At 45.0% G+C, this 12,139-nt stretch overlaps 1 protein-coding gene across 10 annotated transcripts in view; it reads right to left on the bottom strand.

Moving 5' to 3' along the window:
- The window catches only part of asap1b (ArfGAP with SH3 domain, ankyrin repeat and PH domain 1b), a 64,032-nt gene extending 51,912 nt beyond the window's left edge, over window positions 1-12,120 (bottom strand). For 5 of the 10 annotated variants that reach the window (XM_031584146.1, XM_031584142.1, XM_031584148.1 and 2 more), the window contains exons 1-2: window positions 10,701-10,867; window positions 10,021-10,147 (exon numbers count right to left, since the gene is read on the bottom strand). In XM_031584146.1, the coding sequence (XP_031440006.1) occupies window positions 10,021-10,147; window positions 10,701-10,852 (279 nt within the window). In that variant the 5' untranslated portion in view covers window positions 10,853-10,867. Of the gene's footprint in view, window positions 1-10,020; window positions 10,148-10,700; window positions 10,868-11,472; window positions 11,553-11,902 lie in introns of those variants that run through there. The other 5 variants (XM_031584145.2, XM_031584144.2, XM_031584151.2 and 2 more) reach the window with 5 other exon arrangements.
- Between the last annotated feature and the right edge of the window lie 19 nt (window positions 12,121-12,139).

Genomic DNA, 12,139 nt, shown 5'->3' with positions numbered 1-12,139 from the left:
TCAGCAACTACATTAGTCAGAGAGGATGTGTGTGTGTGTGTGTGTGTGTGTGTGTGTGAGAGACACTAAGTGTGTGCTGTGTGTGTACTGTGTACCCAAAACCCTTACCAAGAATAAACACATCCCATGACTGGCAAGGGGAACTCTAGCACTTCCATGCCATGGGTCCAAAAGCAAAGGCTAAGGTGTATCAGGTTATTCTTTAGAACATTCCAGCTGTTCTGGAAGTGGCCCAGTCCTGCTAACATTCTTTTAAGTCGTTATTAGGGCTGAACGATTAATTGCATTTGCGATTTAATCGCGATATGATAGAACGCGATTTTCTAACCGCAACGTTCGCGATTAAAAAACGTTGTCACAAAAAAAAAAAAAAAAAATTTAAATATTTTTTTTTTTTTTTTTAAGATGGTACATTTTGCACACAGTGTTTAAAAAGTGCATGCATAGTGTTTATACTTAAAATAACTTTTTTTAAATTACTTAAATGCACAGTGGCAAAGCCACCGATTTGTTGTTCTTGTTTCTGTAATGAGCAGTTAAATAAAAATGTAAAATGTGGGAAAGAATATTTTACACTAAATGTATCTAATATTGTGTTGGTCATATTTAAATCATTCATTACGTTTTGTTGGGGAAAAAAAGAGGATACAAAAAAAATCGCATATCGAATCGCAATCGCAATATTTTGGTAAAAAATCGCAATTAGATTATTTTCCCAAATCGTTCAGCCCTAGTCGTTATCATGAAGGACGTTAGGAGGCTGGCTAATTGAGCTGTGAGCACAGACCTATTGTTCAGCTGTCACCACTGGCATCCCAATCAAGTGTGTATAGGCGCTCATTAAAGCCCTGCATCATATGTTATGAAATGTGGTCTGAAGACCTGGAGGACACGCGTCATCATGAGGTTGTCTCTCAATGTGATTGTGATTGCGTAATTATTCTTCTGACGGTCACAATCAGCAGCCGTTGACCACCATGTCTGACTGCACACAGAGAAACAGAAGTGGTTGATGTGGTCAGTGGACACAACACAAAAAAATGTCCATACCCACACGCATATGCAGCTACACGTTTCATTACAACTCCCGTCATCCTTCCAGTGTCACGGGGGTCTTATGGCGAAACACGCACAGAAAACTCATCAATAATTCAACTCTTCACATCTGTCCCCAGCCGCAAGCCTCAGCTGGTTAGGTAAGACCGCTGAAAATAGCCCCGTCCACCACTGCCTCGTCATCCAAAGTTTGAAAACATGCAGTGTGTGGGCAATGGAGGGGAAAGGGGAGAAGAGCGACATGAGGGAGATGGAGAGAGGGGGGGGGGTAGTGAGGGAGAGAGAGAGAGAGGAGACAGGAGTCTCATAGCCTCAATAATTCAGTCGACTCACGTTCCGAGAATGAGTCATGTCAACGTTTGCCGATCCCATTTCCCCCACCATGAGGTGTGTGTGTGTTTGTGTGTGTGTGTGTGTCTTCTTTAAACACCTCCGCAGCAGAAGTAGAAACATTCGTAAATCACTTGCACAAGCAGGGTGAGTGGGGCCATTCCACTGAATAAGCATTAAGGCCCAAGGTGTGAAAATAGGACATCATGGAGACATCATCCAGCCATCCCCAGCTGCCAGAACCACTCTCCACTGACCACTGATGCAAACACAGCACAACTTATCAACTCTCTGATTTAAATATATAGCAATAAACAGCTATGAAAAAAAGGCCTATTACTCCTATCATTTTACTCTGGTCCCACATAGCTATGACAGAAGCCATTAAGGCAGTTTAGCAGGGAACCTTTCATCTATATATGCTATAAATAATGGATCATTGGTGAACAGTGATCTTGTGAGCATCTGCATTATTTAAGACCACCTTATGGTCAGTGGAGAGGGAGCTCCATGTACACTGCATACATGATACTGCAGAAGATAACACTACAAGTGTTAAAAGTCATACAACTGGTTCTGTTCATCTATGTGCCACACAGGCAGCAGAAAACAACACTGACAGCAACTTTGCCTTTGGCCTGGAGAGAATTGCCCACATTTTAAACCAAAGTTGTCGTGTGTTTCCGTACTGTTCTGCTACACCCTTCCGAACGGGTGACAGGACTGCTTCCATTTGCCAAAATGACTCAAGTTCGATGACAAAGCGCCTGCCTCAGCCCAGGAGAGCCATCGTCTTCGAGTCTGAGAGCTGCACACTCGTCTCGCCAACAAGGTCTCTGGTATCCGTCGGCACCAGAACTCAAAGCACCTTCTCATTTTCACAGTAAAATCTCAACTGGCAACCCAACAAAAGGATGAGGGGAACTTTCTCAGTAGGTTTCGCAGGTGATCACGACACGACACAACTACACGAAGCCAAAGTCATTCCATTTTCTATCCCCTCAGGCAGTGATCCCATCTACCCCCCCTCCCCCTTCCATCCCCTGACATTGATCTCTGAGTCATGCATCATGCACCGCTTGCGGGGGCTGGCTGCTGTTCTCCCTGTCAGGAGGCTGAGGCAGGCGAGAAGAACTCCACCAGCGTCTCAGCAAAGCCGCGCTGAAGTATGTGTGTGTGGCGCTATGACAACCAGACCGGGGAGTTTTTGTTTGAGTTCCAGCCCGTTTCCCCGGCGACGGGGCTGGCGTAATGCAGAGAGGTGGGGGAGAGAACCCCCAAAAGAAGAAGGGAGGGAGGGAGGGAAAGAGAGAGAGAAAGGGGAAAAAAAGATGACGAAGATGACCATCTGTGGGGCGACTGCGGCAGAGAGTCTGAGTCACCGGCAGAGCGCTGCCGAGATTCCACCACGGAGGAAGGAAAAGAAGAAGAGACAGGCAAGGAGAGCTGAGCCAAAATGGACTCTGAATTTTCTGTATGAGTCCCTGTATGCATGTCCAACCAATCTTCAAAGGATAATATATTTGGACTTCTGCTGCACCTCAGGCTGCCAAGCTACATCAACCCAACAGGCATTGACAACTTCATACCATGAGATTGTGGGAAGGAAACAGACAGCAGTGATGAGTATGCAGAACAGAAAACACACAATCACAATGACCTGATTGGGAATGTAAACATTACAAAGCCAAGCTAAACTTTGGCTAAACTACAATTGACAAAAAAATGTTCATGTAAGTCAGAAAAAAAGAGTAAGTACTGTATGTAAAATAACATGAGACCAGAAACTAGGCAACAAATCCATCTCATGAATCAATATACACACACACAGACTGGGTAATTCACAATACCATTCATACTCACACACACACACACACAAACATGTGTCAGCCTATCAACCACACACACACACAGGAGTGTGAGTTGGAGTTGATCTTGACATGGCCTTATGGATGGGACTGGACAGGACGTGCGCTCCAACAGCTCAGCCTACCCTAGCCCTGGTGCACTGGCAGGGAACGCTCAAGAGGCACAGCCCCAGACAGCTGGAGGAACCCCCCCCCCCCCACACACACACACACACACACACACACACACACACTCTGAGCCAAAGATCCAGCCAGTGACCATGCAAACCTCTCCATTGGCAGCCTGAACCATTGGGTGGGGAAGTGTTGAGAGAGAGAGGGAAGGAAAGAGAGAGAGAGAGAGAGAGATAAAGAAGGAGCGAGGGAGAGGATAAGCAAACAATGAAGAGAAAAAATGAAGGGAAATGAAGTTAAGGAAGTGGGCAAGAGTAGAATGAAAGAGTGAAAAGGGAGGAGACGGTAGCATACTTTGTCAGGGGCAGGACCTTAAAGATACCATATGTAGTTTTGAAACCGGGAAGGACGCTTTTCTTTTCCTTATTTACAATCATACTGATCACATCTGCTCGCCGCCATGACGTGTGGGGCTTTTATACAAGGCCTGCAGCACTGAGAGTTCACCTCGCTGCCCCCTTCCACAGCACTGTACAACACATCCCAGGTGCCCCTGGGGTGACAGTGATGTCATCCGATGGCCATCGGACATAACCGCTCCCTCTCTCTGGCATCGTCTCTCATTTGAAACTCTTCCCTAGAGCCCCATCCTCAGCAGTGTTCATATCATCCCCCCCCCACTAGCAAATATCTGACAGACCCAATATGGTATTATAAAAACAAGTTCATTTGATTTGTGCACTGAAAGATTTCAGCACATCCTTTAAAAACAAACATGAATGCATTATATGGAACAATACGATTTAGTTTGATGGAATTACAGGAGACAAGTCCTAAATTAAACTGAAACCCATAATAGCACCAAACTCAGGCACACAAACACACACGTCATCCCCCACAAGAGCCACAACGTGAGTGCTAAAAATGTTAATGGCTACATTCACACCTGAAATGAGTGTGTTGGGAGGACAGCAGAGTAATTAGCATCCCTCAGCTCACTAGCGCGTGTGAGTGTGTCATCCCCCAGCATAACCACATGCGTGCCAACGTGAGCTTGTTAGAACCCTGTCTTAATTAAAAAATAATCTCTCTCCAAGGGGCTCCCTGGCACTGTTGAAGGAGGTGCGGACCAGAACACGGAGCACAGCAGCATCCAGGTTGTGGGCTCTCCCCTCTCCAAGCTGTTACGCAACGCAGGAGGCTGGGGGAGGACACACACACACACACACACACACACACACACACACACACACACACACACACACACACACACACACACACACACACACACACACACACACACACACACACACACACACACACACACACACACACACACACACTATTCACTGCTACCCCTCTGAATAACATTCACAGAGGGGAAGTCTGCTACTTCCTGCAAAACGGGATGCTGATGCTTTTGGTGTCCAGACATTTAAACACTTGGTGTGATGGATGATGTTGCGTTCCGAGTGCTATTTTCATGTTGAGACCACGGGAATGTATATTTAGGGGAGGGTTTTATGAATATATTATCATTACATCAGTACATTTTCATGATAAATAACAAAAGAAGAGCGTTTTCCGGGAGACGACCTTTTCAAAAGACAGAAACGTGTACTCACAACATTTCAACACACTCACTTCCTCTGGGATTTCTTCAGATTCAGGAAGTAGCGGCCCTTACAAAACCATGTGGTGATCTCCACCCCCAAACAGGCCTGCTGTTTAATAACTGCAGACATCTCTCACACACAAACTTGACAATGCTTTCCTAACTATAGCCGGGTTGCTTTCATGTCAGTTATACAGGATCCCTGAACAGAGACTAAACTTAACAATCCTTCGAACAATTTCAACACAGACTAGCCTAAACTGGTCCCTCAACAAATAGCCCTAAACATCCAGGGAACCATCCTGGTGCCTCAGCTTTAATAAGCATGGCCTCTTATGCATTTTGTGACATTCAGATGAGGTATTCTCAATGTTGAGAGCCATTAGAAGCTAGCTAGCATACAGTCTCTATCAGAGAACCTGTCTGAAGCTCTGACTGCAAATTCTGAATTTGTATGACATCACTTCCTGTTAGTCGAGAGGACCCCGTCGACTAGGGTGGCTATATTTAGGCCGCCATATCTTCCCATCTTAGTGCTCATTGTTACACGCCACACTTAGCCGGAGATAAACAGCCAACCCAGTTTACGCTATGGCGGTGGGTGTGTGTCTGTGTAAGGAGGGGGATGGCGTCTGCCACAGACACAACACCAGCACAAGAGGAGTTAGTGAGCCGAGGAAATTATTTTCCAAACTATCTCAATCAAGATTGAGCTGATCCCACACTGTTATCCCTACAAACCGCATAGCAGAGTCAGGTCTGACTGCCTTGGTGCTGAATAATTATAAGTTCATAATGGCATAGGACTATTTGTATCAATGTCCATAGAGTACAACTGTTTAAATTACCTCAAGTTATCAAATAACTTAGAGAAGACATCTGAGTTTGCGGAGTACTATTTCCACAGTAAAATATTTCAGCTGAAAGCAACATTGTGCTCAGCAATTCGATTCCACTGCAACTGAATGGGCAGCAGTGACACTTTTTCCCCAGGGAGGGTTCACCGGACACCCCCTCACCAGACTGAAAGGAGTGGGAATGGACTCCCTCGCTGGCACAGCAAACCTACCCCAATGCAGTCCCACAACGGGCAGGGCAGCACATGAGCATCGAGCCGATACCCACTGCAGAATGCGTCACCGAGAAAAGGCATTCATGCTTTAATCTGACGCAGATGAACAGATCTCCCCAGGACACTGGTGTCGAATGGAGAGAGGCAAATTCCAGAACTTTCTGGTGTTGGTGCGTCACCGTGACAACCTCAGGTGATTCCGGGCTGTTGGCTGGCCCGCAGGCGAGAACGTGCCCCTTCGGGTTACACCATTAAATATTTAGTCCTGTACTCTTGCATAATTTACCCCGTCAACACACACAGGGAAATGACTGAACTAAAATAAGACAGATGGAGATCGGGGAGAGGTATGTGTATGTGTGTGAGCGTGTGTGTGTGAGCGTGTGTGTGTGAGCGTGTGTTTGTGTGTGTGTGTGTGTGTAGCTTACTGATCAAACTCACTTTTAGGCATATAAACATGCCTTATGGCAAGAAGTCATGGAAACATAAATTAGTCCCTCACAGAGAGAGAATAGATAGAGAGCCACCTGGTCATCAAAAGTTGGAAGTTTTGGAAAGTTCCGACTGATCTCAGGTCCTACTGACAGAGAAAAGTGAAAACCCGAAGAGGAGCAGTTTACACACACACACACACACATCTAAGGATGGACACACACACATACACACACACACACGTCTTAGGATGGAGCGGCCACAAGTTTAACCTGACCTCTGGTAGTGGTATAGCCCTGAGCCTGGAGAGGTAACTCAACTAAGAGACCACTAAGCGACAACGGGAGGAAGACTCATCATTTAAGTAAATATCAATCTATCGGACTTTTCGTAAATAGCTACTTGTGGTCGCAAAACTACTGGCTCTTCTTGGCTTAAAGGCGGACAGCCAGATTTCACTGACCTAAATCTCCGACGTGTGATACACGGCAGCGCAGACAAAGTCTGCATCAGGCTACATGACATGACCTTATCCAACCAGCCATCTTCGCTTACGTCTGGCGCACTGACTCCGTCTTAGGTGACGTGGTGATGCTGTGTGTGTGTGTGTGTGTGTGTGTGTGTGTGTGTGTGTGTGTGTGTGTGAGAGAGAGAGAGTGGCAGAAAACGATGGCACGCAAATGAGTAAGACTATATTGGTCTTTGTGTAAATGCATGTATTTGTGTGCTCTGGCATAAGAATGCTTCTGAGCATGCCTCTGCTGACCATGTTTAAATGTAGGCTTGAGTATTCCTCTGCATCCGTGGGTGAGTGTGGTTATACACATGCACTCCACTCAGGCATGCATGCTTATACATGGGTGTGTGTGTGTGTGTGTGTGTGTGTGTGTGTGTGCACACATGAGTGTGTGAGTAGGCCTCCTGTGCCAAAACAACAGCAACAGAAAGGAAACCGGGAACAGCAAGCTATGATTCATTGGCCCTGTCTGGGATATGCGAGGGGTTGTCCGGGCATTGGTGTGTTTTTGCTGATGCCCCGTGCGGAGCGGAAACCGTGCTAAATCAGGATGCCCTGCTGTCAGTGACTGCAGAGGCTTGGCTACTCCAGGACCCCCCTAACCACTCACACACAATCACACACCATATTCATGACTCTGACTCCCTGCTCGCTCCTCCACTTCTATTTCTTTCTTTCTTTCTCTCTCTCCTTCCTTCTCTCCCTGATGCAGACAGTCAGCTCCAAGCTTGGGCTTGGCAGTCCTCTCTGGAGCTGTTGAAGCTGCATGTTACGTAATGGAGCGTGCGTCGAGTGTGTGAGTGAATGTGAGTGTGTGTGTGTGTTACTGCAAGCTGTAAGCACTCAGCACACCCCCTCCCCCCTCTGCCCAGCAACACCAGAGCAGCATGAGCAAGACTCACGCTCATCTCTGCATTACGACACAAGAGGAGGATGTACACACAGACACATCCACACACACACACACACACACACACACACACACACACACACACACACACACACACACACACAGAGACACAGATACACACAGACACAGATACACACAGACATACACACAGACACATCCACACAGATACACACATAGACACATCCACACACACACACACACACACACACACACATTCACAGAATACTTAGAGATGAGGACCACTGCCATATGGGCAAGCTATTTAGGAATTCCAGAGCAAAACAAAGCAAATGTGACTCTTGCAATAACATGGTTACACTGTGGATGTATGACATGAAAATAATACACTACAAAACACACATGCTATGTTTCCACAAAAAAACAAATCATATCCTTAAACACACTAATCTTAGACAATAGCAATAGACTCTATATCAGACTGTCTCAACATATGACATAAGGGTGAACTAACACATATGGACAGCTAGTGTCAGACAGTGAGTTAATGCACACATGGTAGAATCCTGCTAGCCCAGATGTACAGTAGGAATGGATGCTGTATTGTTTTTTCCACGCAGCACTATGCAACAGTTTGCCAGGTATGTTTTTAAAGGCAACTACTTTTTCAATCATCTTCAAATTCATTTTAATGGTATATGGTCATGTGAAGGACAGATAGACACACCCATCATTCCCACTAGTCATCCAGGATACTATGACATTCTGTGTCATGAAAAAACCTTGACTGTTGGTGGTGTTTGCAAGCTTCCTGCATGTCTTTTGGGTTATTAGCTAGTTTTAGACCAAAAGTCCTTACTGCTGCTTTACCAAGCAATCAAAAAAGAATTGTTTCGTTTGTGATCTTGACTTCATTACTAAGACATAAAACAATGGCATTTGCTGCCTTTGACACGCAGCCCTATTCTACGGGGACAGAGTACTGCAGATGCACCATCCACTCACGTTGTCCCTGTCAGGAATAATCCTATGACCCTGACCTTGCATTGTAAAGCAGTGACTGCTTTTTGATGCCAAACTGAGAGAGTGTAGACTGAGCAGCTATACTGATCCTACCAAGTTATATAACACCATTGCGCGGCTGGCACGAGGCTAAGGGTTGATGTAAGAGGTGCATGTTTTCAAATGAGACGCATTTAAATGCATGCAGCATCTCATTCGAGTAGCACTAGGAAATGTAGCCTACGCCATGCTCGCACATTCTTGATGCTGAATATCACAATGGGAAGCCATCCTAAACTATCAATGAGTAAATATTTTAGCCGAGTGATGAGCTGCAGTAGGCTGCCTTGATAGAAGATTTAACATCACTATGACGCCTTTCTGAACTGATGTACTCAGTCAAAAGATGACTGACTCTACTACTACCTTAAGAACCCAGGTTTAACCCGGCCTGGAAGATTCAGCCACAATTAAGATAATCCCTCTTTACTTCAGCCCTGTGAACGCGTCATTCGAGGTAGTGACCTGGCTGAACCAAGCCTTCAGATCGCAACACTGTCACACGAGTGTAAACAAAGTCCTCCAAAGTAACAACCAGTGCCAGAGTGTACATATCGCTCTGATACTGATTATCACAAGAATGACGACTGACACAAAATATATATCTTGGACATATTATGACCTTGGTGTAATCCACTGGCTCATGGACATATTTTGGGGGATAACAACAGCTTCCATCTAGAAAAAAAAGGTTAACTGAGAATCCAGGTGTGTTAGTTTATTGGAAGCACAGGCCTATGATAAAGAACACCTCTGCCACAAGGAAAAGCCCACAAGTCTATATTAATTTCTCTAATCTAAATCATCCCATACAGTTCAACTGGTCTTTGCTGTGCTATGGACTCTCCTGACTGCTGAACATTGGCAGCATGTTCAAAAGCCAGATGACCAACACTGTAGATGGAGGCTGCCCATGTGCGACATTTTCGCCTAATTCCGTGACTGCCTGACTGCCACACGTTGGGAGAAATTGGTCATCACCCGTGGTCTTGGTGAAGGTAGTGCTACTTTGCCAACATAGGCTACCCGTGTGTTCTCGAAGAAAACAAGTTTATATGCTACTTTGTTCACAGCCTGTGGCCTTACCTCCTCCAAAACGCCGACCGTGTTCCTGCAGCTCTGCAACCGTGTAGTGAAACTGGATGTCGTAGGGGAGTTGTAATCCTCCGTCGTCTCGGAGAGAAACTCGGATACCGATATCTGATCCGGCATCCTGCAGTTAGGTATTGTCCAGACAGAAAAAATGAAAATTTGTACTCAAAGAACCGAAAGCATGAAAAGGGATGACTATGACGCAATATCTAACGGTATGCCCTATGCTTTAAACACGCAGCGAGGCAGCAGTTGGCGAAAACAGCTTTCAGTATGCTACAGCGTTGTCGATTCTCTTGAAATACTTCGCGAGTTCAACTCCTCAGGCTCAACGTTTCCCTAGAGGAAGGGATGACGGGCTCACCCTTCCCAAACGTTTGGGTCCCTTTACTCTGACTTAGTTCAATCACAAATGTTTAAATATTATCCCAACGATTCCAATGCATGCTGTAAAATGGAATAGCGGATGCCCTCATAACGTTTTCCTAGCGATGGTAAAGTCCGACACTTGGACGTTTTCTGATGGTGGAAATCCTTCTACTATAACCTATTTACGATGATCTTTAATATTTTACAGTTCTACTTAGCTCTCTCTATTTCTCTTTTAAATACGCAACGCTGTGTCTGACATTTGCTCACACTCTCCCTCTCTCTACCACTCTGTGGAAACTCACCCACCCACAATGACGGAGACAAACAAGGAAGAACTCTGCGCATGCTTCGGATCTTGTGCATTTGCTACAGCCATAGAGAGCGGGCAGTCACTAGTGGTAACCAACTGGGGCTTGAAAGCGGGCCGGGTTTGGGTAGAAGCCAAATTGGTCATTAATATATGTTTCAATTGCTGATCATGTCAGTATAACATATCAGTCTCTAACAGAACCTGATGAATAAGACTGCTGATCACAAAGAAGAGTTACCGACCCAACATGCAATGCATTTCACTACCGTTAATCTATAGGTCTATATTACTCTTTTCGTAAGTTTTTCCTCAATGGCTTTAAATGAGAAAATAATATGACATCGTAATATTTTCAAAAAGAAAAAAGTGGTTGCACATGCATAATTCGCGTGGTCTTTAGCCATTTTTTGTCAAGTTATTTGTTCAGTTCAGTTGTATTTGCCACAGCTGCTGAATTAGGCCCTTACACTGTATCGAGAGTGTCTGTAATTCTGTCATGTAACAAGTGCGTGTCCTACAGGCAGAACCCTGAAATGCAATCTCTCTCGGTAGGAACAGTTTCCTTGTCTTGTGAATGTATTGTTAATTACAGAAAGGATCATTTAAATCACCAATGTAGGCCACTATGCATTTAATACATGTGTCAACAGCTACAGTTACATATCAAACTTTAAACAGCGTTATCAGGCTCATCCTTTTTGTAACTTTGGACAACTGTAGGCTTGACTACTGCCGTAAGCCACATACACTCAGGGCACTCTTACCGGTTCCATAAAGAATCTTTTGAGGAAAAACTTGACAGGCGGGACGCCGAGGATCTCATGACAGACAGTCACCTTGTAACCTAAATGAAATAAATAAAAATCACATGGCCTGACGTCTATTCAGCTTGCTGTGACGACGGGATAGGATAGTACCAAATAAGTGGTTGCGCGTATCCTTCCTTTCGTGTAGGTAAAATCTCACAATAATTTAAGACTAAGCACAATACCGTTAAAGTTAGGGTTTCTTTAGAGTAACTTGTTCTGTACGTATGAGTGCATTAGAAATAAGACCCCTACTTGCAAATCACTTATGTTCTTTAGGATCCCAAACTCAATGTACTTTGCTGTTACATTGACGCTCATAGCTCACATGCTACACATGTAATAAAATACTAAATGTAAGTGTTTGCAATGGTTTTGACTGACTTACCCTAATAGACGAGAGTCTTAATGCACAGTATCCGCAAATCCAAAAATGTGTCTAAGTAATTAGAGCGGTCCTCATATTAACTTCATTTCGCCCGCATTCCTTAATCCAACGTCCAATGTAAATGTGTAGTCTACTGATTTTTGAAATTGTGTTCCATTCTCCAACGGGTCCCGTGGACAAATCCTCGATACGGCTTTGAGTGGGAGAAAGGGAGAAGCTACCATGTGAGCAAAGAAA

Source organism: Clupea harengus, chromosome 17 (assembly GCF_900700415.2).
Source record: "Clupea harengus chromosome 17, Ch_v2.0.2, whole genome shotgun sequence".
NCBI lineage: Eukaryota > Metazoa > Chordata > Actinopteri > Clupeiformes > Clupeidae > Clupea > Clupea harengus.
Note: the sequence above shows the minus strand (reverse complement) of the source record. Positions and strands in the feature narration are given on the sequence as shown.